The sequence below is a fragment of the Macaca thibetana genome, chromosome 3, assembly GCF_024542745.1.
Source record: "Macaca thibetana thibetana isolate TM-01 chromosome 3, ASM2454274v1, whole genome shotgun sequence".
In the NCBI taxonomy this organism is placed as follows: Eukaryota; Metazoa; Chordata; class Mammalia; order Primates; family Cercopithecidae; genus Macaca; species Macaca thibetana.
This window is the reverse complement of record NC_065580.1, coordinates 30,013,766-30,040,655: the sequence shown is the minus strand read 5'-3', so window position 1 is coordinate 30,040,655 and position 26,890 is coordinate 30,013,766. Positions and strand designations below refer to the sequence as shown.

The 26,890-nt window shown below is 48.5% G+C and overlaps 1 protein-coding gene across 2 annotated transcripts; it reads left to right on the top strand.

Moving 5' to 3' along the window:
• The first annotated feature begins 337 nt into the window (after positions 1-337).
• Positions 338-26,890, top strand: TSPAN33 (tetraspanin 33). Of its 2 annotated transcripts, none has more exons than XM_050782545.1 (8): positions 338-703; positions 19,440-19,497; positions 20,160-20,287; positions 20,599-20,673; positions 22,577-22,672; positions 24,798-24,926; positions 25,456-25,617; positions 25,829-26,890. In XM_050782545.1, exons 1-8 carry the CDS (start codon positions 602-604, stop codon positions 25,928-25,930), a joined length of 852 nt encoding a protein of 283 aa, XP_050638502.1. In that variant the 5' UTR covers positions 338-601; the 3' UTR covers positions 25,931-26,890. The 2 variants fall into 2 exon arrangements, with proteins under 2 accessions (XP_050638502.1, XP_050638503.1); XM_050782546.1 differs by having other exon boundaries at positions 584-703; positions 20,163-20,287.

Genomic DNA, 26,890 nt, shown 5'->3' with positions numbered 1-26,890 from the left:
ATTGCTCAACACACGGTGTGCGTACTTGTTGATTTTAATGTATGTGTTTGCATATGTGCACAGCAACTGGGCAGCGGACGTGGGTGTGGGATGCACTGTGCATTCCTTCTCCTCATTCTTGTTCCTTTGAGCAGCTGCAGCCTGAATGCTTTCCCTTTGGGGTAGGGGAGAGGCAGAACCGCTGACCCTTTAACAAGTTATCCCTCACAAAACAGGTGTCTCCCCCGACTCTCAGTGGAGAGGGATGGCTGGATACTCAGTGACATCAGCCACGAGCCAATGGGAAGTCGGGCTCCAGCCGTCGCGCCAATGGGCGTCTGGGGGCGGGCCGGGTTTCCTGGGCGCCGGGCTGGCCGGGCTGGTCCTGCGGCCGCAGCTGAGTCTCCGCCGCTCGCGCTGCCCACCGCGGCTCCGGCGGCTCCAGGCGCAGTTCCCCGGCCCGCGAGGCTCCCGGCCCCCCGGCTCGAGCGCCTCCCGCCGCAGCCAGCTCCCCCGCCGGCCCGGCTCCTGCGCGGCGCGGCTCATGCCCCCGGGCGCGGGGCGCACAGGCCGGCCGGCCGCCACTGGGAAATAGGCCCCCGGGGGCGGCGGCGGCGGGGCCATGGCGCGGAGACCCCGGGCGCCGGCCGCCTCCGGGGAGGAGTTCTCCTTCGTCAGCCCGCTGGTGAAATACCTGCTCTTCTTCTTCAACATGCTCTTCTGGGTGAGTCTCGGGGTCGAGGGCACCTGGGCGGCGGGGTCCACCCGCGGGGTGGAGGGGTGGCCCGGAGTGCCCCACGCGCGGGAGCCACACTGCCGAGTTTTCTGGGCTGACGGCACTTGGGGGAAATTCATCCTGGGGAGGGACACCCCGGGGACGCCGCGTCTGCAGGGGGCGTTGCAGGGAGGAGGGTATGCCAGGGAATCAGTGAAGACTGATGGGTATTGTCGGGGTGTCGGAGGAGGGTCTGTGTCAGGCTAGAAATGTAGGTTTGAGGCAGCCTGTTGGCCCAAGGCGGACCCACTGGCACATGATGGGGAGTCGGTGGTGGCAGGTGACTTTCAGGCCTGGGGGCCTGGAGGCCTGGCTGGCAAAGAAGAGGAAGGAAAAACCCAAACCTCTCTCTCCACCACTTCAGAGAAGATGGGTTATGGGCATCATCTCTTCCTTTCGCAGGCCTCCTCTACCCCCACCTACACCCCCCCCAAAGTCTGGGAAGAATCGCCTCCAGGCGCAGATGTCTTGCCTATCCCAGCACTGCCCCAAACTTTGCCCCCTCCCCGCCACCCTCCTCAGGACCAGACTTCACCCCTGGAGCCTGACAGTCCCCAGTGTCTTTAAACAGGACCCCGTGTTGGGCCGGAGGGCCAGGGATTCTTTCAGAATCTTCTGCTTGGGGTGGACAAAGTATTGGGCTGGGACTCAGGACACCTGGATTCCCATCCCACTCTGCCGTTCATTGTTGACTTGACCGACCTAAGCATGTTATGTTCATGTCTGCAGGTCTTGCCTCCCTCCCCCACAAATCCAACCTAGTGTGATCAGGGGTGGCAGAAAGACTGCTGAAGCTGAGAACTGAGCTGAACCAGATCATGCAATGCCAGTTCGACCCTATTTCCTGGCTAGAGAGTCCTGGAGGTTCTGGGGTGTGAGAACGTAGGGATGTCCTTCCTTCATTCACCTCCTCTTCTGGCTCCTACCACACCAGAGCTGCTGCTTCTGGAGCCCACCATCCTTCCCCACTTCAGCTGGAGACCTAAAGTTCAGACTTACAGGAGGGAAGAATTGAGTCTAAAATATGTTTCCTAGGGGAGGGAGCAAAAGAGACATCTAAGCCCTTTGCTGTAAAGGTTTCACAGGGCCCGTGGGGTGAAGTGCAGACACAAAGCACATAAGTGCTGGCCTGTTGGGACAAATGAGAGAAATCTCAGAGGGTGGTGATGACAGCACACTCAGCCATCATACTCCTGGGGAAAATGAAACTTGGGCTCCTATCAAATGCTCAGTTTTAGAACTGGAAAAACATTTTAGAAGACATCTTGTCCAGCATCTGTGTTTATGTCTATAAAATGTAGAAAACTAAAGCACAGAGATGTTAAATGTTTTGTCCAAGGTCCAACAGCTGGTTAGCAGGCTTGGTCTGGTGACCTTTCTACTGAACCACAGTGCCTCTGGGGGAAGTCCTCAGCGCAGATGGCTGCTGCTATAGCTGGGGTATTGGCAGTTTTAGTAGTCAACCAGTCAACCCGAGTTCCCATAGTCTAAGTTCTGCTTCAGCTGGAGGTTAGGAAAGAACACGAGAAAATCCCTTACCACTCTGCCAGTGCTGAGAGCACACTGAGAGACTCCCCACCTACGGGCAAGTATCAGTGAAGTCTCCTCTGTGCTCACTGAGTGTGCCAGGCCAGTGACGTGCCATCGTCAGAGCCAGCACTAGCATCTCAGGGACTTTAGGTCATCACTCTGACTTCCTTTATCTGCCGAGACTGGCTCCCTTGGAGCCATCGGCACCTCACCCTTGTCTGTGCTTGCCAGTGACAACAGCTGGGTGCATCTGTTACACTTGTGTTCCTGGTCTTTTTTTTTTTTCTCGAGCTTCCCTACCCCTTACCTCCACCCTACCCCCCTTTTATCAGATAAATGACTTTGAGAGATCTCAACCATGAGAGAGTTTGGCTCCACAGACCCATTTACCTTGGTAAAATGGTTCATTCAAAGTCAGAAGACCCGGGCGGCCAAGCTAGCACCACCCCAAATTAGAATAGAGCCCCTTCTTGGCCCTACAGTAGACTCATAAAAAATCAGAGGCTCTAGAAATAGCACACTGAAGGACAAGAGGCTCAGCATCTTTTTGGCACCAACTTACTGTGTGACCCTAAGCCAATGTATCTGTCTCTCTGACCTTAATAATCTTTCTTCTCTAAAGGAGAAACAATTTCTGCCTTAGTGAACTATTTAAGGATGAATGAATCATTTGGGGGACTGTCATCTTTTTTTTTTTTTTGAGACGGAGTCTCGCTGTGTCGCCCAGGCTGGAGTGCAGTGGCCGGATCTCAGCTCACTGCAAGCTCCGCCTCCCGGGTTTACGTCATTCTCCTGCCTCAGCCTCCCGAGTAGCTGGGACTACAGGCGCCCGCCACTTCGCCCGGCTAGTTTTTTGTATTTTTTAGTAGAGACAGGGTTTCACCGTGTTAGCCAGGATAGTCTCCATCTCCTGACCCAGTGATCCGCCCATCTCGGCCTCCCAAAGTGCTGGGATTATAGGCTTGAGCCACCGCGCCCGGCCTGTTTTTTGTATTTTTTAGTAGAGACGGGGTTTCACCATGTTAGCCAGGATGGTCTTGATCTCCTGACCTCGTGATCCAGCCATCTTGGCCTCCCAAAGTGCTGGGATTACAGGCTTGAGCCACCGCGCCTGGCCGACTGTTTTCTTTCTTCAAGACCTGGAACTGGATCTAAGGATGAATCTCCCTGTGTCCTGATTGCCCTTCCTAGGGGACAGTACTTTTCAGGTCTTATTGAATGTCCCTTCTCCCCCAAACCCAGTGCTGCACAGGTATATTCCATACAAGAGCAGCTGGAGAGAAAGGGCTGCTTCCCCAGATCAGGGGGCCATGTTTCTTCCTAGCCCCTCTTCAGGCACTGGTTCCCATGCTTTCTTTTTTGTAGACTTTTATCACCCTAATCAAATTCCGCTCTTCTGCCCAGGAAGCACCTATGGATGAGACGATGGTCAGCCCACACCCTTGCAGGCAGAGTGCATGCTCTGACCAGCTTCTGGAGTGGCCACGTGGCAGTGGTTATTGTGTCTGTGCCTGGAACCCACTAGGAAGGTGTCTGGCATCCTCTGGGCTCACATTCAGTGGTGCTGGTGGTGATGGTGGCTATGTCTGCTCTTGCTCTAGAAGCCCTGACTCTTGGGGCTTTTGGAGTCTGACTCAGAAAGCTAATGAATTTCTGGTGACGGGGACCAGTTCCTACTGTTCGTGTTTCAAATCTCACTTCCCCTTTGACCCGGGAGTTCTGATTTTCTTCCCTGAATCGTGTTGCTGGGTTACTGACTGTGGGGATTCCATGGCCTGGAGTAGCTGCTCTAAGATCCTAGATGTTGTATTTAAATCAGTTAGGGTGGCTACAGAGCAGCTGCCTCTCCTCACCTCCCTCTGCAGGACAGCTTCTTGCAGAGAAAGACATTGGGGTGGTGCCTGCTTTATCAGCTTGGCCATGTGTTGTCAGGAACATACAGTGCCGCCCACCTCCTTCCTCACTGGTCCTTTTCCCACTCAGGGCAGCAGTTGGCTGGCTTTTGAGTCAGGCAGAGCCCAGAAGCTCAGACCTCCAGCCCCTGTGTCTCAGCCCAGGCTTCCCTAGCAGCTATGCCTCAGGACTCCCATGGCACCTTCTGTATTCTTCGATTGTCATATCCCTTACCTGTGCTGCAATTGTGTTTACTTCTCCATCTTCCCCTCTAGATTTCGGGATCTTGAGGCTGAGCACAGCCCTGTTCACCTCTGGATCCCCGGCGCCCAGCTGTGTTTGGCATAAATTGGGTGCTTATTGAATGTTTATTGGATGGTGAGTGAGAGCGCAAACCCCACAGGGTAGAGGCATGGTGTCCATCCTCCCTCCCTCATAGACACTGGCCTGTAAAGATGCAGCTCAACCTGGGGTCCTTGAGCACTCTTGGTGATGAGGTACCCAACTGTGTTCTCCTCTGTGATGGGTCTGGTGGCCTGGCATCCCTTCCCTTAAGCCAGGTCAGAAACATGGCAGCCATCCCCTCTTCAGAGCCACACGTACGTACTGTCTACAGCATGTGGATTTTCTCACTTCCACTGCTACCTATATGGACCCCCGTTCAGGTCTTCCCTAGGCTGAGCCAAGCCATCGGTGGCGCATCTTCTTCAAGAAAGCCACTCTCCCATGCAGGACTACTGTATTGGAGTCCTTGGGCACTCAGAATCACCCAGACCACTCTCAGCACCATCTCTTTTCGTCTGGCTCAAAAATCATGAGGACGTAACCAGGCATCAAGCCAGCCAAAACCTCTTCTAAGTGGCAGGGGCCCTTTCTGCCATCCAGCCTCCTCATCCTATACTTCCAAATACACTAGGAGGCAGAGCCCATCACCTCCTTCCCCCCGCCCCCCATCTTCCTCATAGACTTGGCTGGCTTCAGTAACTGAAGATAGTCAGATGCTTTTTATAAAAACAACAAAAATTACAAAATATGGGAAATGAAGACAAGAACCATCTCCTTTGCTATGCAGGTCGCATGCACACTTTCTTAACTCCCCAGCAGCTTTGTTTGCCTTGGACCAAGTAGAAAACCATAAACTTAAAGCAGCCTTTAAAAAGAAAAAAAGAAGGCTGGGCACAGTGGCTCACGCCTGTAATCCCAGCACTTTGGGAGACCGGGGCAGGTGGATCACCTGAGGTAAGGAGTTCGACACCAGCCTGACGAACATGGTGAAACCCCATCTCTACTAAAAATGTAAAAATTAACCGGGCATGGTGGTGCACACCTGTAATCCCAGCTACTTGGGAGGCTGAGGCAGGAGAATCACCTGAACCCGGGAGGTGGAGATTACAGGGAGCCAAGATTGCGCCATTGCACTCCACGCTGGGCGACATAAGCGAAACTCCATCTCGGAAAAAAAAAAAAAAAAAAAAAAGGAAAAAGAAAACATAGAATGCCTCTCAGATCTTGGTAGGAGGCTAGTGCAAGGCCAGTCCCTCCAGGGCTGTGAGTTTGAATGTTTATTTACTGCAAGCCCTTGCTAGACCTCCCTTCCTCTTTCTTAACCTTGGAAGAACAAAGTCAGCCATGGCCTGAGGAAGATGCCAAAGGCTTGGCCCCAGACATTGTTGAGGAAGGAGCCCTGTGAACTCCTCCATTTCAGAGGGACACTGTCCCCCAGTCCGGAGGGAGAGCGCTGAGAGCCAGCCTCACATGGACAGCCGCCACTTCAGACAGCTGTAACAGCAGCGCCACGGAGAGCACAGAAAGACCAGTATGTGTAAGGTTATGGGCAGGGAGAGAAGTGGCCGTGCTCTGGGGCCACAGGCTGAAAGTTCTTTGACTTCATCCAGATATAAGGGTAGGAAGGACTGAGAAACCAGAGGTGGAGACCACTGCCTTGCCCATTTCCCTCTGAGCAGGGACAGGGTTTTGATTGCCACACAGGGAACCACTTTACCCTCAGCTGTCTCCACCGTCACCTTCAAAAGAGGAGGAAAAGAGATTCTAAGGAGGGGGTGTGGGCCCTGAGACAGTAGGGTGCCACTGCTTCTTACAGCCTGGACTTTGGACTATGGAAGACAGACAAGGCTAGGGCTTTCCCTGGAAGCTGCACCTGCGGGTGGCCCCCCTGTGGCAACACCATGCCTTCCCTTTTCAGAGTGCTGTTCCAGAGACTTCCCTCTGAGCCACCTCCTGGGCCCCGCTGGCACCCTGTCCCTCCCCGCCAGCTGCAGTCTTCCTTCCCCTGCCTGAGCCCTAGCCCATTTGGAGATTATCAGCTGTTCCCCCAAGGGAACCACAAGCAGCTGCTTCCCATCTCCCATGATGGCTGAGGTGAATATGCAAAATCCTGGGGGTGCTGAGAGGCAGAGATAGGAAGGCAGACAAATGGCCAAGCTCATGAGGCTTTGGGGACATCCAGACCTAGGTTCCAGTCCCACTTCAGCCGCTCACTAGCCAAGTGAATGGAGGAAAGTTGCTAAAATTCTCTGAACATCATCTCTATAAAATGGAGATCCTAACGCCCTCTTGGGTTTGTGGTCAGAATTAAATGAGACAGTGTTTAGCCCGGCGCCTGATCCTTGGCACTCAACAGAAAGTAATGCCACTGCTATCCCTGTAAACGCTCCTAGAGGTCACCTGCTGGGGGTGGACGTGGAGGGTGAGGTTGAGTGCTCCTCCAAGGAGGACGAAAGAGAGTGGCAAGCAGACAGGAACTGGCTAGGGAAGGGCCAGCCTTTGCTCAGCCCTCTTTGCTCACGTTCTCACCATAACAAAGGAAGACTAAAAACAAAGGAAGAAAATTAAAGAGAAAAGAAAAAAAACTCAGCAGGAGACAATCATTATTGGTAGCTTTATGTTGTTTAGTTTATGGAGAAATTTCCTATTTATCCCATGAACAGAGCCACACTGTTGTCTCCGGGGGCCTTCCCTAGGAATCTAACTGAATCTTAACTGTGAGGAAACATCTGCTTCTCAAGGCTTGTCACACCACCTCGGCCTTTTAACATTTTTATTTACATATTTGTTGGTTCATTTGTTTGTTTGTTTAGACATGGTCTTGCTCTTTAACCCAGGCTGGAGTGCAGTGATGGGATCACAGCTCACTGCAGCCTCAACTGCCTGGGTTCAAGCAAACGTCCCACCCCATCCTGTTGAGTAGCTTGGACTGCAGGCATGCATCACCATGCCCGGCTAATTTTTTTTTTTTTTTTTTTTTTTTTTTTAGAGACTGGTCTCACTATGTTGCCCAGACTGGTCTTCAAATCCTGGCCTCAAACGATCTTCCCCACTTTGGCCTCCCAAACTGGTGGGATTACAGGCATGAGCCACCATGCCTGGCCCTACCTTGGTCTTAAATGCAATCCAGTAGAGATGGACTCTGGGAGCGAATTTGCCTGTAATTATTGGCATTTGGGCATAAGAGCCAAGGAGAACAACCTTTGTTCAGGACCTCAAGTTGAGGCCCTGCAACCTTTCCTCTCTTGTTGCTGATGGCCCTGAAGTACTGTCTTACGGGATAGAATAAGGGTTTTTCCTTTTAAACATCAAATCATGACAATTTTTTCCAAATTTGCAAGAAAAAAAGTCAAGATGAGAAAATTTTCTTCATCTCCTTTCTTCCATGAACATTAGTACCTGCAGCTGTTTATCTGCCTGCAAGTGCTAACAAAAGGCAAACAGAAGAGGACAAGTAGCAACTAACTATTATGGAAAACTAGGAAACAATTTAGAGTATTGCCTGCGTTGTTTTATGAAATGCAGAGACATACACCTAGCAGCCACATCTCTTGGTAATAATTGTTCCTTAGTTCTATAATAGAAATTAATGTTTGTCTCCTCACATGATACAGTGAGTTGGACACAGCAGTATCTGTGTAATATTCCTGTCAAATATGTGTAATCTGAATCTAACTGTGAGGAAACAACCAAATAAATCCAAATCAAGGGACATTCTGCAAAACAATTGGCCGAAATATAAAAACTGTCAGTGTCCAAAAAAGTGTCAGAACAAGTGTTGGGAAGGATGAGAAGACATTGGAACCCTCACACATGGCTAGTGGGGAAGTAAAAAGGCATAGAAGCTGTGGAAAACAGTTTGGCAGATCCTTAAAAAATTAAACATAGAATTACCATGTGACTCAGCAATTCCTAGGTATAGAGAACTTTGAAAACAGGTATTCAAACAAGACCTTTTACACAAGTGTTCATAACAATACTATCCACAGCAGCCAAAAGGTGGAAACAACACAAATGTCCACCAATGGAGGAATGGAGAAACAATTGTGTTATAGTCACACAACAAAGTATTATTCAGCGATAAAAGGAAATGAAGTTGGCAGGGTGCAGTGGCTCACGCCTGTGATCTTTTGGAGGCCGAGGCGGGTGAATCACTTGAGGTCAGGAGTGGCCTGGCCAACATAGTGAAACCCCGCCTCTACTGAAACTACAAAAATTAGGCTGGGTATGGTGGCGCACACTGTAATCCCAGCTACACAGGAGGCTGAGGCACAAGAATTGCTTGAACCCGAGAGGCAGAAGTTGCAGTGAGCCGAGATTGCACCACTACACTCCAGCCTGGGTGACAGAGCGAGACTCCATCTCAAAAAACAAACAAACAGGAAATGAAGTTGTAACACATGCTGCAACACAGATGAATCTTGAAAACATTCTGCTAAGTGAGCCAGGCGCGGTAGCTCATGCCTGTAATCCCAGCACTTTGGGAGGCCGAGGCAGGCAGATCATCTGAGGTTGGGAGTTCAAGACCACCCTGACCAAGATGGAGAAACCCCATCTCTGCTAAAAATATCAAATTAGCCAGGTTTGGTGGCACATACCCGTAATCCCAGCTACTCAGGAGGCTGAGGCAGGAGAATGACTTGAACCCAGGAGGCGGCGGTTACGGTGAGCCAGAGATTGCGCCATTGCACTCCAGCCTGGGCAACAAGAGCGAAACTCCATCTCAAAAAAAGAAAAAAGAAAGAAAACATTCTGCTAAGTGAAAGAAGCCAGACACAGAGGGTCACATAGTGTGTGATTCCAATGACAGGAAATGTCCGGAATAGACAAACCCGTAGATACTGAAAGCAGATTTGTGGTTACCATGGGCTGGGGTCAGAGGACGGGGTGATGGAAATGGGGAGTGATGGTTTAATGGGTACAGAGTTTCTATTTGGGGTGATGACAAAGCACTGCACCCTGATGGTGGTGATGGTTGCACAGCCATGTCAATGTACTGAAGGTCATTGAACTGTTTACTTTAAAATGTCTAAAATGGTACATTTTGTGTCACGTGTATTTTACCATAAATTTTACAGTCAGTGTCTTAAAGACCAAAAACAAAGGAAGAAAATTAAAGAGAAAAGAAAGCCAAGAAACTGTTCCAGGCTGAAGGAGATTTAATCTCTAAATGCATGATCCTTGATTGGATCCTGGATAAGAAACAAACAAAAAAAAAGGTTACAAAGCACATTTTGGGGATAATTGCGGAAAGTTACATATGGACTGTAAATTAGGTCACAGTAATAGTGTATTAAAGTTTAAAAAAGAGGTCAGGTGCAGTGGCTCACGTCTGGAATCCCAGCACTTTCGGAGGCCATGGCGGGTGGATCACTTGAGCCCAGGAGTTCAAGACCAGCCTTGGCAATGTTGTGAAACCCTGTCTCTAAAAAAAATTTAAAAATTAGCCCAGTTGGTAGCACATGTCTATAGCCCCAGCTACTCAGGAGGCTGAGGCAGGAGGATTGCTTGAGCCCAGGAGGTCAAGACTACAGTGAGCCCTTGATTGTGCTACTGTACTCCAGCCTGGGTGACAAAGTGAGACCCTGCCTCAAAAAAAAAAAAAAAAAAAAAAAAAAAGAATAATATGACAAAATCTATAATGTACACCAACAGAGCACTGTGACTTCCCAGTGCTCTGTCACTTGAACAATTTTAAGATCCACTACCTTAGCCAAGCCTGGTGGCTGATGCCTGTAATCTCAGCACTTTGGGAGACCAATGCAGGAGGATCACCATATGCCAGGAGTTTAAGACCAGCCTGGGCAACCTAGCAAGATCCAATCTCTACAAAAAATTTAAAAATTAGGTGAACATCGTGGCGTGTGCCTGTACTGAGGAGGCTGAAGCAAGAGAATCTCTTGAGCCCAAGAGGTTGAGGCTGCAATGAGCTATGATTGTACCACTGCCCTCCAGCCTGGGCAACACAAGAGTGAGACCTTGTCTGTTGGGTTGCGGGGGGGCGGGGAAGATCCACTGCCTTAAGTTTTGGTGTGATTGATGGGAAATCACCCAGATTAAAGTTTGTAAAACTGTATGCAAGTTAACCCTAGTTTATGAAAATCTGATATTAAAAAATGTATAGGCTGGGTGTGATGGCTCACGCCTGTAATCCCAACACTTTGGGAGGCTGAGGCAGGTGAATCACCTGAGGTCAGGAGTTTAAAACTAGCCTGGCCAACATGATGAAACCCAGTCTCTACTAAAAATACAAAATTAGCCGGGTGTGGTGGCTCATGCCTGTAATCCCAGCTGCTTGGGAGGCTGAGGCAGGAGAATCGCTTGAACCTGGGAGGCGGAGGTTGCAGTAAGCCAAGATCACGCTGTTGGAGTAAGCCGAGATCGCACCATTGCACTCCAGCCTGGGCAACAAGAGCGAAACTCTGTCTCAAAAAAAATAAATAAAAAGTATGAACTAGGCCGGGCGCGGTGGCTCAAGCCTGTAATCCCAGCACTTTGGGAGGCCGAGACGGGCGGATCACGAGGTCAGGAGATCGAGACCATCCTGGCTAACACGGTGAAACCCCGTCTCTATTAAGAAATACAAAAAAAACTAGCCGGGCGAGGTGGCGGGCGCCTGTAGTCCCAGCTACTCGGGAGGCTGAGGCTGGAGAATGGCGTGAACCCGGGAGGCGGAGCTTGCAGTGAGCTGAGATCCGGCCACTGCAGTCCAGCCTGGGTGACAGAGCAAGACTCCGTCTCAAAAAAAAAAAAAAAAAAAAAAAAAAAAAGTATGAACTAACAAATTGAGTGGGGGGTGGTAATAGACTATTTTTTAAGAACAGTTTTACAGAAAAATTGAGAGGATAGCACAGAGATGGACATTTCTCAAAAAAACAAAAAATAAAACTACTAGACAATCCAGCAATCCCACTACTGAGTGTTTATCCAAAGGAAAATAAATGAATATATTGAAGAGAAATCTGCACTCCCATGTTACTGCAGCACTATTCACAATAGCCAAGAAATGGAATCACCTTAAGTGTCCATCTACAAATGAATGGATATAGAAAATATGATTCATATACATAATGGGATATTATTCAGCCATAAAAAAGCACGAAATCCTGTGATTCGCAACATGGATAGAACTGGAGGTCATTATGTTAAGTGAAATAAGCTGGGCACACAAAGACAAATATTGCATGTTCTCACTCATATTTGAGAGCTAAAAAAGTGAAACCCATAGAGGTAGAGAATATAATGATAGTTACCATAGGCTGGGATCCAGGGTCAGGAGGATGAAAAGAGGCTGGTTCATAGGTACCAACATATGGTTACATAGAAGGAATAAGTTCTAGAGTTCAACAGCACAGTAGGGTGACTATAGTGGACAACAATATATTGTATTTTTCAAAATAGATTTAAAATGTTTCTAACACAAAGAAATGATAAATGTTCAAGGTGGTGGATGTTCTAAATACCCTGATTTGATCATTAAACACTGTACGCATGTATCAAAATATCATACGTTTCCCATAAATACATACAATTTACATATATCAACTAAAAACATGTTATGATAGTATTGAGAGTTCCCATATATCCCATACTCAGTTTTCCCTGTTATTAACATATTAGTATGATAAATTTGTTGTAATTAATAGTATTATCATTGTGGTCTACACTTTATTGGGTTTTTTTTTTTTTTAGTTTTATTTAATATCCTTCTGTTCCAGAATCCTATTCAGGATACTACGTTACTTTTTTCTTTCTTTCTTTCTTTTTGAAACAGGATTTTGCTGTGTTGCCCAGGCTGGAGTACAGTGGCACAATCATGGCTCACTGCAGCCTCAACCTCCTGGGGTCAAGTGATCCTCCCGCTTTAGCCTCCCAAGTAACTGGGACTACAGGTGCACACCACCATGCCCAGATTATTTTTATTTTTATTTTTTGTAGAGATGAAGTCTATGTTGCCTAGGCTGGTCTCGAACTCCTGAGCTCAAACCATCCTCTGCCACTGAAAAGTTCTGGGATTCCAGGCGTGGCCCCCCATGTTCTGCCCTACATTACATTTAGTTGTCATGCCTCCTTAGGTTCCTCTTGGCTGTGACAGTTTCCTAGACTTACTTTGTTTTTTTTTTTTTTTTTTGAGACAGAGTCGCGCTCTGTGGCCCAGGCTGGAGTGCAGTGGCCGGATCTCAGCTCACTGCAAGCTCCGCCTCCTGGGTTTACGCCATTCTCCTGCCTCAGCCTCCCGAGTAGCTGGGACTACAGGAGCCCGCCACCTCGCCTGGCTAGTTTTTTGTATTTTTTTAGTAGAGACGGGGTTTCACCATGTTAGCCAGGATGGTCTCGATCTCCTGACCTCGTGATCCACCCGTCTTGGCCTCCCAAAGTGCTGGGATTACAGGCTTGAGCCACCGCGCCCGGCCTAGACTTACTTTGTTTTTAATGACCTTGACAGTTTTGGGGAGTACTGGTCAGGTATTTTGTAGAATGTCCCTTTATCGGAACTTGCCTGCTGTTTTTCTCATCATTATAATACTGGGGTTATGGCCTTTGGGAGGAAGACCAGAGAAGTTAAGTGCCATTTTATTTTCATCACATCACATCACATCACATCACATCACATCACATCACATCACATCATACAAGTGATTTGGCAACATGATCATTGTCGATGTTGGCCTCGATGAAGTAGTGTTTATCAGGTTCCTCCGCTGTAGAGTTAGCCTTTCCCCCTGTGTTCCGCACTGTGCTCTTTGGAAGAAAGTCACTATGCACGGTCTGCACTGAAGGAGTAAGGAGTTAAGCTCTACCTCCTCGAGAATCATTTGAAATTCTTCTATGTGGGAGATTTGTCTTTTCTCCACTACTCATTAAGTCATTTATTTATATCAGCATGGGCCCACAGATGTGTATTTTTTATTTTGGGTAATAATTCAATATTTCTTTATTTTGACGCTCAAATCATTCTAGCCTTGGCCATTGGGAACTCTTTCAGTTGGCTTCTGTGTCCCTTTGGGATGCTCACATTGATGGGGATAGTGATGTGGGGAATTCATTTTTGTTTCTTCGTGAGCATTTCCTTTCTTTGGGGCACTACAAGATGACGTAGGCTCATCTTGTGCCCCTCCTGCCCCCATCCTAGAATCAGCCACTTCTCCAAGGAGCCCAGGGGATGGCTATTTTCATTACAAGGTGATCACTCACTTTACATAGGGATAATGGTACTGGTGTGTGCAAATTATTTTATATAATTTGACTGATAACTTTTCAGGAACATATATTTTGCTAAAAGCTAGACTCAGCCATTTTAAAAGTTGTATCTAACTCTTAAAAGTTTCCAGCCAGGCTTCATTCTAGTCAGAATGTGAAAAGCTATCCAAAGAAGAGAAATGTCTTTATCTCCGTCCTCGTCGCGAAAGGAGGTCATTCATGATATTGTGAGGTGCTATAAGGATTTTACAGAAAATTCTGACATAGTGGAAAGAGTTCCAGAATGAGATTAGGAGGTTGGATTTGGTCCAGATGGTGCATTGCACCCATATGCACTTGGTTAAGTGTTACTTCCACTCTTTTGGCCTCACCTATAAAAAGAGGTGAGTGGCCAAACCCACTTCTAAAGTTCTGTTCACCTCCAAATGTGATGCTATGAACAGCAGCAGCAGCACTAACTTTGGAAAGGCAGTAGTTTTGAGGAATCCAGGGTGGGAAGTGGGGGCAGGAATGGGGGTGTGCAAGGTCAAGCTGTGAAATGCAGAATTTGAGAGCTCAGGGGAAAGACATCATTAATGATCGTATTAATATTAATAATATTAAAGACTTTTTTTTTTTTTTTGAGACAAAGTCTTGCTCTGTTGCCCAGGCTGGAGCGCAGTGGCACGATCTCCACTCACTGCAAGCTCCACCGCCTCCTGGGTTCACGCCATTCTGCTGCCTCAGCCTCCCGAGAAGCTGGGACTACAGGTGCCTGCCACCATGCCCGGCCAATTTTTTGTATTTTTAGTAGAGATGGGGTTTCACCGTGTCAGCCAGGATGGTCCCAATCTCCCAACCTCATGATCCACCCGCCTCGGCCTCTCAAAGTGCTGGGATTACAGGCGTGAGCCACCACGCCTGGCCAACTTAATCTTGATTTTAATGTAGCCTGCATCTGTGGCTCTAGATCCCTGGCTGATTGTTCTTTAGGCTTGTAGGTTCTCAGACTTGGCTGCACATTGAAATAACCGAGAACATATTCAGAAATACTGTTGCCTGGGTCCCAATGCCAAAGATTCTGATCCACTTGGTTTGGGATGCAGCCTAAGCATTAGCAGTTTTTTAAGCCTCTCTCCCAACAACCCTAAGTCCCAGGCGACTCTAACGGCAGCCAAAGTTGAGCATATGCTTTCGGCTATAAATGTTCTTGTCCCTCCACCATATAGCACATGGATTAAGGGTCCTCAATGTACTGTCTGCATAGCAGCAGATGAATTGGATTTGGATAATGTATTAGTTTCCTGTTGCTGCTGTAACAAATGACCACAAACTTAGTGGCTTAAAACAACACAAACCAAATTTCTTATATTTCTGGTGACCAGAAGTCCAAAACGGGTCTCACTGGGCTAAAATCAAACAGGTCTCACCGGGCTAAAATACGGCAGCACCGCATTCCTTCAGGAAGTGCTAGGAGGGACCCGCCTCCTCACCTGCTCCAGCTTTTAGAGGCAGCCCTCATTCCTCCATCCATAGCACCACAGCAGTCCAGCCTCTGCCTCCATTGTCATCTTCTCTGACTCCGGCCCTCTTGCCTCCTTCTTAGAAGGTCTTTTGTGATTGTATTGAGTCCTCAGGAATAATCTCCCTAGCTCAAAATTCTTAATCACATTTGCAAAGTTCCTTTGGCCATGAAAAGTAACACATTCACAGGTTCCAGGAATTAGGACATGGATGTCTTTGAGGGGACATTATTCTCTCTACCATAGATAGAGACAGAGCAACTGCTGTAATTACAGGCCCATAAATAGAGTTAACTTACTCTATGATGTGTGGCATCTCTTTATTTTGCCCATTTTTTCAACTTTTATTTTAGGTTCAGAGGTACATGTGCAGGTTTGCTATATAGGTAAATTGTGTGTCATGGGGTGATATTTCATAACCCAGGTAATAAGCATAAGTAGTTTTCCATCCTCTCCTTCCTCCTGCCCTTCACTCTCAAGTACATGTGTCCATGTGTACTCAATGTTTAGCTCCCACTTACAAGTGAGAACACGTGGAATTTGGTTTTCTGTTCCTGGGTTAATCTGCTTAGGATAATGGCCTCCAGCTGTATCCATGTTGCTGCAAGGACACGACTTCATTTGTTTGTATGGCTGCATAGTATTCCATGGTACATATGGACCACATTTTCTTTTTTCTTTTCTTTTTTTTTAGACAGAGTCTCGCTCTTTCTCTAGGCTGGAGTGCAGTGGCATGATCTCAGCTGACTGCAACCTCCGCCTCCTGGGTTTAAGTGATTCTCCTGCCTTAGCCTCCTGAGTAGGTGGGACTACAGGCATATGCCACTATGCCCGGCTAATATTTGTATTTTTAGTAGAGATGGGGTTTCACCATGTTGACCAGGATGGTCTCGATCTCTTGACCTCATGATCCACCTGCCTCAGCCTCCCAAAGTGCTGAGATTACAGGCATGAGCCACCGTGCCCGGTCCCACATTTTCTTTTCTTTCTTTTTTTTTTTTTTTTTTTTTTTTTTTTTTTTTTTTGAGACAAAGTCTCACTGTGTCACCAAGGCGCTGGAATGCAATGGCGCGATCTCAGCTCGCTGCAACCTCTGCCTCCAAAGTTCAAGTGATTCTCCTGCCTCGGCCTCCGGAGTAGCTGGGACTACAGGCATGTGCCACCATGTCCAGCTAATTTTTGTGTTTTTAGTAGAGATGGGGTTTCACCATGTTGGCCAGGCTGGTCTCAAACTCCTGACCTTGTAATCCACCTGCTTTGGCCTAAGTGCTGAGATTATATGTGTGAGCCACTGCGTTTGGCCCGGCCCCACATTTTCTTTATCCCGTGCTGTTGGTGGGCATTTAGGTTGATTCCGTGCCTTTGCTATTGTGAAGAGTGCTTGTTTGGCCTTTCTTGTTTTATCTGTACTACGATTTAATCAGAGAACATCTTGTGGAAAATTATACACCCTGGTAAAAATTTAACATGAAAAACAATGAGAGCCTGGGAGCAACAGAAATCAAGAGCAGATACACGTTTTTCAGTAGTTCAGTTAAATGACACTCAGAACTGTAATTGGCTGTGGTGGGTTTATTTTATTTTATTATTTTTTTTTTATTCAGAGTCTCGCTCTGTCGCCCAGGCTGGAGTGCAGTGGCGCAATCTCGGCTCACTGCAAGCTCTGCCTCCCGGGTTCACGCCATTCTCCTGCCTCAGCCTCCCGAGTAGCTGGGACTACAGGCGCCCGCCACCATGCCCGGCTAATTTTTTGAAGTTTTAGTAGAGACAGGGTTTCACCGTGTTAGCCAGGATGGTCTCGGTCTCCTGACCTCGTGATCTACCCGTCTCGGCCTCCCAAAGTGCTGGGATTACAGGTGTGAGCCACCGCGCCCAGCCTGCAGTGGGTTTTAAAGGGCAGACAGAGATGCTCACTCACTCTGGTGGAGGACTGGCCACCAGGCCTGGGGAATGACTGGCATCTCTGTCGTGTAGTTTCCCTGCCTCCCCCATGCTCTGTGAGCCTGGCAGTGCTGTGGGACAAGGTGCCAGCTGGCACCTGCAGCTCTGCTAGCAGCTCCCTCCCTCCTGGACAAAGAGTATGAAGGCCGGCAATAACACTTTGGGCCCTGAGTTAGAGGCATGGTCAAATGATGTGAGGTGGGAAGAGACCGGGGCCAGCCAGGTGCAGTGACTCACACCTGTAATCCCAGCACTTTGGGAGGCTAGGGTGGGAGGATCAATTGAGCCCAGGAGGTCAAGGCTGAAATGAGCTATTATCATGCCACTGCACTCCAGCCTGAGCAATAGCACAAGACCCTGCTCCCCCACCCCACAAAAAAGAGGGGGCTGTACATACAGGCAGAGAAGAGTTCTGGAAGATGTGGTTTTAGATAATGATCGCCATTTACTGCTGAATGCATCTGCCGTCCCCTGCCAGATGGCAGAGGACCTTCAACAAGGAGGCCTACAGGAAAAAATGTCTTTGTACCGAGGGACTCATCTGACCCTATTACCTGTTCTGGGGGCCTAGCTCCCTTCTTCCACCAAAGCTCCATGGTGGCTCTTTCCAGCTGCTTTCTGTCTTGCAGGACAGTGGTGTCTAGCCAGCCATCTCCTTCCCCACTGAGTTGGTCAAGACCCTGTTGCTGAGAACTCTCTCCTGCCAGAGCTTGGCCCCATCTGTTGCCATGGCAACAGCCAGCTGCTGCTTAGCACCAGCCTGGAGACTGGGCACAAAAAAGGGTAGCCAAGGGAAGTAGGCACTGGAGCTGCCCTGCACCCCTGGAGACCTGGGGGTTGGCGGGCGGATAAGGCCCCTTTGGGGTCTCCTATTAGTCTCTGATGGGTTTGTTCTCTCAGGGAGAAGCCACGAAATTTGAAAGATCTAAACTCCTCTTTATTCCTCCACAATGGAATCAGAGTTTGTGAAGATAAAGGTTCCTTTGCCAAGGCAGTTCCAGTGCGTACACACATACACTCACACACAGTCCTTCACATTGGAGTGCACTTTCTTTTTGTACTTGACACGATATTGACATCTAAGAGGGTTAGAGAGCTGGGAGTATGCAACCGCCCAGGCCTGCTTTAGGTATAAAACCTGCCCTTTGATGCAGATAGATTTGAATTCAAAACTTTTCCATTTCTATGTGACCTTGGGCAAGTTAACTATCAATAATGATAGGTAATATTTATTGTCAGGCATTGTGTTAAATGCTTTCCATGCATTATTTTATTTGATTCTTACAGTAATCTTATCAGATGTTTGTTCTTACTTCCCATCCTCAGATACAGAAACTGAGGCTCAGAAATTTACCCTATATGTACCCAAGTTTGACTCGCTCTGAAGACTATGTTCTTTTTAATTTTTAACACAAATTTTTTAGAGACAGGGTCTCGCTCTGTCACCCAGGCTGGAGTGCCATGGCACAGTCATGGCTCACTGCAGCTTTGCACTCCTGGGCTCAAACCATCCTCCTGCCTTAGCCTCCTGAGTAGCTGGGACTACAGGTGCACACCACTGCACCCAGCCAATTATTATTTTGTGTGTGTGTCTAGAGACAAGCTCTCATTATGTTACCCAGGCTGGTCTCAAACTCCTGGCGTCAAGTTGATTCTCCTACCTTGGCCTCCCAAAATGCCCAGCCTGAAGCCCATATTCTTAATCGCTGTTTAGTATTAACCCTGGATTGCCTTAATTTCCTCATCTGTGAAGTGGGCATAATATCTGCCTCACAACCTAATTGTGTTGTGAGGACTGAATGAATAATGAAAAATATAATGTGAGTAAAAGTGTCTCACGGAGGCTGGGTGTGGTGGCTCACACCTGTAATCCCAGCACTTTGGGAGGCTGAGGTGGGCGGATCGCAAGGTCAGGAGATCGAGACCATCCTGGCTAACACAGTGAAACTCTGTCTCTACTAAAAATACAAAAAAAAAATTAGCCGGGCGAGGTGGCAGGCACCTGTAGTCCCAGCTACTTGGGAGGCTGAGGCAGGAGAATGGCGTGAACCCGGGAGGCAGAGCTTGCAGTGAGCTGAGATCATGCCACTGCACTCCAGCCTGGGCAGCACAGTGAGACTCCATCTCAAAAAAAAAAAAAAAAAAAAAAAAAAAAAGTCTCATGGAGGTAAAGCCCTGGCAGATTCTATCAGCAGAATTACTGGGGAGGTGAAAGATGCTCACCTTTGAGTCCGAGGGAAGTTGTCCTTCTCCTGCTCTCCTAGGTTACTCACGGCATTCAGGGCTCTCTGGTTTCCAGAATCTCAGGGTCTGGTTCTTTCCTGTCTCCACAGGTGATTTCCATGGTGATGGTGGCTGTGGGTGTCTACGCTCGACTGATGAAGCATGCAGGTGAGCTGTAGCTCTCCCTCCCTGCCCCCACCTTGTGCCATGCCCCTTCCCCCTCTGCCTCCTTCAGCCTGGCCCTCATACATAAGCTATGGTGCTGAAGGAGGCAGCCTCCCTGGAGCCAAATCTTCACGGTCTACATAGGTGTCAGACCCCCTCCATACCAGTGCCCCTGGATTTCCCTGAGCCCCCCTGAGTCTTCCAGGATATGCCTATATTGGAGGCTTAGGAAGTGCCTGAGAAAGAAGCTAGGCCCCTGGGAGCAGACAGTCATTAAGGGCTTTAGCTCCTCCCCAGCTCTGTTCTGGAGAAACCCAACCACCATTCCTATTTCACCACACAAGTCTCCAGGAAACAGAATCTGCAAAACTGGTGAGCCTAATGCCATTCTAATTCTTTTCTGGAGGGAAAGCAGCCCCTCCTGTCTTAAGCCCAGGAATAAAGGCTTTTATTTCATTAGTTTCTCAAATTAAATGCTACAACCCTTCTGGCCCCTTTTTGGTTCTCCCCCTGGGACAGGGGTACTGCCTCCGCTTAACCTTCATCCAACCATACTGGGGATTCCCCCACCAGGGGAAGGAGAACAGTTTGGGGCACCCTCCCACCCCATCCATGGGTTCCTCAGTGGGCACTGGGCTCAGGCTGAGGTCCGGCTCCTTCTCCAGAAGCAGCCCTAGCCTGCCTGGCAGTGGACCCTGCCATCCTGCTGGTCGTGGTGGGTGTCCTCATGTTCCTGCTCACCTTCTGTGGCTGCATTGGGTCCCTCCGTGAGAACATCTGCCTCCTGCAGACGGTGAGTGGTCAAGGCCCCACAGGAAAGACCCTGGCCCTCTCCCCATCATGCCTCTTAGCCTCCTAGGGCCCTTTGGTTTCCTTGTCCCACCCTACCCCCAGGCCTGTGCTGTCCACTCCTCAGTGCAGAGCTCAGCCCAGGTGACCCAGCACAGGGTGGCCACCCCCAGGACAGTGTCCCAGAGGCAGCTGCCTTTCTCATGTGTGGGGCATCTGGGAGAATTGCCTGGCAGCTCCCAGCATCCCCATGGCCCTGGGAAGGGCCGCTGCCCTGACTGGTCCCAGACGCCTCCTCTTCCTGCTGCTCCACAGTTCTCCCTCTGCCTCACCGCCGTGTTCCTGCTGCAGCTGGCCGCTGGGATCCTGGGCTTCGTCTTCTCAGACAAGGTAATGCTGGGAGCCAGGAGGCCTCCTCAGGTGTGACCCAGAGGGAGGAAGGAAAGTTCCTGCCCATGTTTAGCCTGGTTAATTAACCACAGCGCTCCTTCCCTTGAGAAACATCAGCCGTCGAAAAGTCCATTAAGGGTGAATGAACAGCCTGTAAGCTCATCATATCTGAAGAGAATTTTAAGATCATAAGGTGCTTTCCTCTGACAGTCTGAGAAGCTAACAGGGAAGTAAATTATACAAACACAAAGTTAAAATAATTTAGAAACTTTAATGGCAAATGACAGAATCAAACTCAATAATCAAGTGGGCCACTCTTACTTCTTTTAAAAATTGTTTATTGAGATAAACAGAAGGAAGGAAGGAAGGGGGAAGAGAACAAGATTTTGTTTTGAGGTTTTTTTCTTTTTTCTTTCTTCTTTTATTTTGTGGGGGGGGGGGTGGCGGTTGTTGTTTTTGTCTTTTAAGAGATGGGAGTCTCACTAGGTTGCCCAGGCTGGCCTTGAACTCCTGGACTTAAGTGATCCTCCTGCCTCCATCTCCTAAGTATCTGGGATTACAGTCATGTGCCACCATGCTTGGCTTAAGAAAAGGTTTTTTGTTTTAAGATGGAGTCTCTCTGTTGCCCAGGCTGGAGTGCAGTGGTGCAATCTCGACTCACTGCAAGCTCCGCCTCCCGGGTTCATGCCATTCTCCTGTCTCAGCCTCCCGAGTAGCTGGGACTACAGGCACCCACGACCACACCCAGCTAATTTTTTGTATTTTTAGTAGAGACAGGGTTTCACTGTGTTAGCCAGGATGGTCTCGAACTCCTGACCTCGTGATCCACCTGCCTCGGCCTCCCAAAGTGCTGGGATTACAGGTGTGAGCCACCGCGCCCGGCCAAGAAAATGTTTTGGACAATGCTTGCCATATCTGGAAATCATCTGCCGTTCAGTGACATTCCTTTTTAAGAACCAGAATGCCTTTCCCAAAAGGCAAATGATTGCCAAGGGCAGAGTACAAAACTATGGAAAGAAAATTTGAGAAAAGTAGTGGGGCAGGAAGGAAGAGACTATGGTAGAAAATTATGAAATTGGGCCAGGCATGCTGGCTCATACCTGTAAACCCAGCATTTTGGGAGACCGAGGCGGGCAGATCACTTGAGGCCAGGAGTTTGAGTCTAGCCTGGCCAACATGTCGAATCCCTGTCTCTACTAAAAAACACAAAATTAGCTGGGTGTCAGGAGGCTGAGGCACAAGAATCGCTTGAACCCAGGAGAAGGAGGGTGCAGTAAGCTGAGATCGTGCCACTACACTTCAGTCTGGGCGACAGTAGAACTGTGTTCTAGAGAAGAAAAAAAAGAAAAGAGAAAAGAAGAGGGGAGGGGCAGGGAGGGGAGGGGAGGGGTAGGGACGGGAGGGGAGAAGAGAAAATTATGAAATCGAGAGCCGCTGAGTTAATTCCAAATTTTCTAGTCCTCCTGGCTTAGAAAGATCCTGAAATGATGTATTAAATAGCTGAGTCTATAGAGATGCAATTATCTCGTGTCCACTAGAGGGCAGTGCCTCAGCTCAGTAAGCTACTTTCTGCTAAAAAATTAAAAATTAATTTGTTTTCATCAGTCAACAAGTATTTTGTGATAGTTGCATTCAGAGATAGATATGCATTGGAATATCCTGAAATGTGTCTCTGGAAAGCTTCAACAGCAGGTCCAGCATTTCTCCTGCCCACTGGTACCTGAGGGCCTTGGGATGGATGGGCTTTGGAACTGAACTGGCTATCTTCCACCATTAGGACTCAGTTCTGATTTCAAGGCAGACTCAATTAAGAAGGATGACCCCTGTCTACTGTTATTTTTGCAGGAAGGAGCAAGTTAGGGATTAGTCCTGTGTTCTGATTCCTTGCCCATGTTTCCGGCAGGCTCGAGGGAAAGTGAGTGAGATCATCAACAATGCCATTGTGCACTACCGAGATGACTTGGATCTGCAGAACCTCATCGATTTTGGCCAGAAAAAGGTATGGGTCAGCCAGTGGTCTGGGGGACTGTGGGTAAAAGTGAACGTCATCCCAAGAGATGCCTCACCCTCTGTGCCTGTGGAGCTCTTCATTACCTGCCAGGTAATGGCTTCTGGGAAGGGGTTTGGCAAAAAACCATATGTAGCAGAGTGCTTTAAATGTACTTTTAAAGACACAGAACAGTATATTTTGTAATCTACTGTGTTATAAGTGGTTACCCACAGGGGGATGAGGAACTGCGCAGATTCTTGAATATTACCTCTTCGAAAGTGACATTTTCGGCTGGTCCGAAGGGAGTGAGTTATCTCATTTGATTGTTCACAGTCAGCTACAGATCGAACTCCTTGTTCTACTCTTCCCCCCTCTCCCCATTCTCACTTCTGCACTTGACTAAACTAAAAAAAAGAAAGTTACATTTTAAAAATTGTGATAAAATTTACATAATGTAAAATTTACCATTTTTAAGCATATAGATCTGTGGCATGAAGTACCTTCAATTGTTGTGCAGCCATCACCACCCTCACCTGAACAAACACTCATCTTCCCCAGCTGAAACTCTGTATTCATCAAACACTAACTCCCCATTTTCCTCTCTTGAAACTCTGTATCCATCAAACACTAACTCCCCATTTTCCTCTCTTGAAACTCTGTATCCACTGAACGCTAACTTCCCATTTTCCTCTCCCCCAGCAACCACTATTCTACTTTCTGTCGGTAAATTTTACAACTCTAGGTACCTCAAATGAGTGGACTGACAGTGTTAATGCTTTTTTGAGTGGCTTATTTCACTTAACATGTCTTCAAGTTTCATCTCTATTATAGCATGTGCCACAACTTCCTTCCTTTTGAAGGCTGAATAATATTCCACTGTATGTATATGCCACATTTTGTTTATCCATTTATTCACCAGTGGAGACAAGGGTTGCTTCCACTGTTTGGCTATTGTGAACAAGGCTGCTATGAATCAAAAGTTAACATTTAGGCCAGGCATGGTAGCTTACACCTGTAATCCCAGCACTTTGGGAGGCCAAGGCAGGCAGATCATTTGAGGTCAGGAGTTTGAGACTAGCCTGGCCAACATGATGAAACCCTGTCTCCACCAAAAATACAAAAATTAGCCGGGTTTGGTGGCGCACACCTGTAGTCCCAGCTACTCAGGAGGCTGAGGTACGAGAACAGCTTGAATTTGGGAGGTAGAGGTTGCAGTGAGCTGAGATCGTGCCGTTGAACTCCAGCCTGGGTGACAGAGACTCCGTCTCAAAAATAAATAAGTAAAAAATAAAAAGTTAACTTCTCCCCCCTCCCAAGACAGAGTCTTGCTCTGTCACCTAGGCTGGAGTGCAATGGCATGATCTTGGCTCACTACAACATCCGCCTCCTGGGTTCAAGTGATTCTCCCTGTCTCCGCCTCCTGAGTAGCTAGGATTATAGGTGGCCCCCAAACCACACCCAGCTAATTCTTGTATTTTTAGTAGAGATGGGGTTTTGCCATATTGGCCAGGCTGGTCTTGAACTCCTGACCTCAGGTGATCCGCCCGCCTCCGCCTCCCAAAGTGCTGGGATTACAGGCATGAGCCAAGCACCTGGCCAAAAAAGTTAACTTTTAAGTAAAAGTGCTTTGAGACAAGTCCTGAGTTCCCTTTTCTCTGGTGCAATAGACACTTGACTTTGAGATCCAGTTTGCTCTCATGGAGTAATGATGGACTACAATATTGAAGATTCCTCTCCTGTGTTTTCTCTATCTTAAGGAGAAGTTTTTCAGCACTGATCCTTTAATTATATCAGTCAATACTTTTGATCACTTCCATTTGCCTGCAAAGCCAAAAACTTCTCTCAAGAAGATTATAGCTGACTATGTAAAACAAAATATATGTACAACTGTAATACCAACAAGCACAGTGGTAAGTTATAACCAGATATACAAAGTAATAGAAATTAAGAAGTGAGAATATCTTCAGGCGAAGGCAACTGGGAAGCTGGAGCTCAAAGTTTAAGGCCATGTTAAAACACAACCCGAAGTTCCCAGTGGAAGCTTCCTATAGACTTTTGGTGGCTCTGAGAATTCCCCTGGTCACCTCAGTGTGAGGGGTGGGTGATTGTTAACCTCTGGTGGGTTTTGTTGCAGTTTAGCTGCTGTGGAGGGATTTCCTACAAGGACTGGTCCCAGAACATGTATTTCAACTGCTCGGAAGACAACCCCAGTCGAGAGCGCTGCTCTGTGCCTTACTCCTGTTGCTTGCCTACCCCTGACCAGGTAAGCCAGCGTCCCACCTCACTTCCTCCTGGGCAGCGAGCTGAGTCACTTTCTGATGGGGGCAGCTTCTATTGGGAATCCCCATCCCCTAGCTTAACCAGTCATGTGGGACAGGTGTCGGGTGTTTTCATTCACCCCAGCCTGATGTTTCTGTTAACCTCGCACTCCTGTAGCCCACATGGAGTTCAGAAGGTACAGATTTAACTTCTAAGTTCAGGTTCAGTACCTGTGCAGATTTGTTACATAAGTAAACTTGTGTCTTGGGGCTTTGTTGTACAGATTATTCCACCACCCAGAGCAAAGAGACCTGGACCCTGACCTCTCACAGGAAGGGAGGTCTGCATTTGGCAACTTCCAACCCTACATCCTCCACATATATTCTCTGACAATTTAGGAGTTTAGGAAGGGTGTTCCGGAAGCCCATCAGCAAGGAGTTTAGGAAGGGTGTTCCAGAAGCCCATCAGCTAAGGCCCCAAACAAAAAGTTATTGGAATTAGAGTCCCAACTGGCTTTTCAACTCTTTCCCCAGGCAGTGATCAACACTATGTGTGGCCAAGGTATGCAGGCCTTTGACTACTTGGAAGCTAGCAAAGTCATCTACACCAATGGCTGTATTGACAAGTTGGTCAACTGGATACACAGCAACTTATTCTTACTTGGTGGTGTGGCTCTAGGCCTGGCCATCCCCCAGGTAACTTACCCTGTGAGACCTGTGGGTCCCACACACTCTGTAAAGACTCCTTTGTTTTGGGGAAGGCCCCCGGGGATCAGAGAGGGTGTCAGGCACTGACATGGCTGAGGGTGGGGAAAGGGATAGTGCTGGCCGCACTGGAAAGATCGAGCCAGGGAAAACAAGGCCATCACTCACTGCTGAGGGCCCAATTCCTTCTTGCCTCTCCCAGCTGGTGGGAATTCTGCTGTCCCAGATCCTAGTGAATCAGATCAAAGATCAGATCAAGCTACAGCTCTACAACCAGCAGCACCGGGCTGACCCATGGTACTGAGAATCCATCCTGCACCTCCTCACCATGGCAACTGGCAAGCCTCATCAACCAACAGCAGCGGGTGCTGAGAACAGCACCAAATGGAGATTTGGATTCCAGCCCCCCAGTGACAGCCCAGTGGGAAGAAGCAAACTCCAGATGGGCAGAAGGCAGGGTGCACAGGTGGCTCCGGTCTCAGGAGGATGCGCCCCCTCTCCCCCATCCCAGCCCTCAGCATTGTGCGAGAGTGATACCCTTAAGTGTTTGGGTTTATGTTTTTAGTTTTGTTTGGGAAACAGCAGTTGCACAGAGTTACGGTGTAGTGCTGCTGCCGTTTCACCGAGGCACTGCCACCACCAGCTCTATCAGGGATGCTCCTGAGCTTGGCGGACATACTTAGATCCTAACGTGCCAGTGAGACCTGGCTGTGGAGAGTAGCACTGGCAGCCCTGCCTGGAGTCCGGTTGGCATGATACCAGCTCCAGAAGGGAAGAGAGTGGAGCAGACAGTGAGGAGCGAGCCTGGGGGTCGGCTGGGGACAGCCGTATGTGCTAGCTGGGAGTGGAGGGGGATATGTTTACCAAATGCCTGCCCTGCCATCCTCCCAGGTAGTCAGAGTGAGCTACATCCTGCCCCGCCTTCATTTCCATGGAAACATGGCAGCTAGGGCACGGGGTACAGCAGCAGCCAAATTCTTCCCCACCTCCCCTGCTTTGAAAAAAAGTTTGGAACCCTGGTCCCTATACTCTGCAGTCAGAAGTGGGACTGAGCCATACATGCCCTTGGATTCCTCCCTGTCTGGCCCTCCCTCTCCAGCAAGTGGGGTTTTCTTTAACTTGGCAGTGTGCAGAGGAGAAGTGGTAACACCCCCACCCCATTCCCCTGCATCGGAGCTCAGTATTCCTGCAGGGTAAGAGGTAGGAATCTTGCTGGGACGAGCAGAGCCAGAAGTGGCAATAAAAAACGTGTTGACCTGGGCTA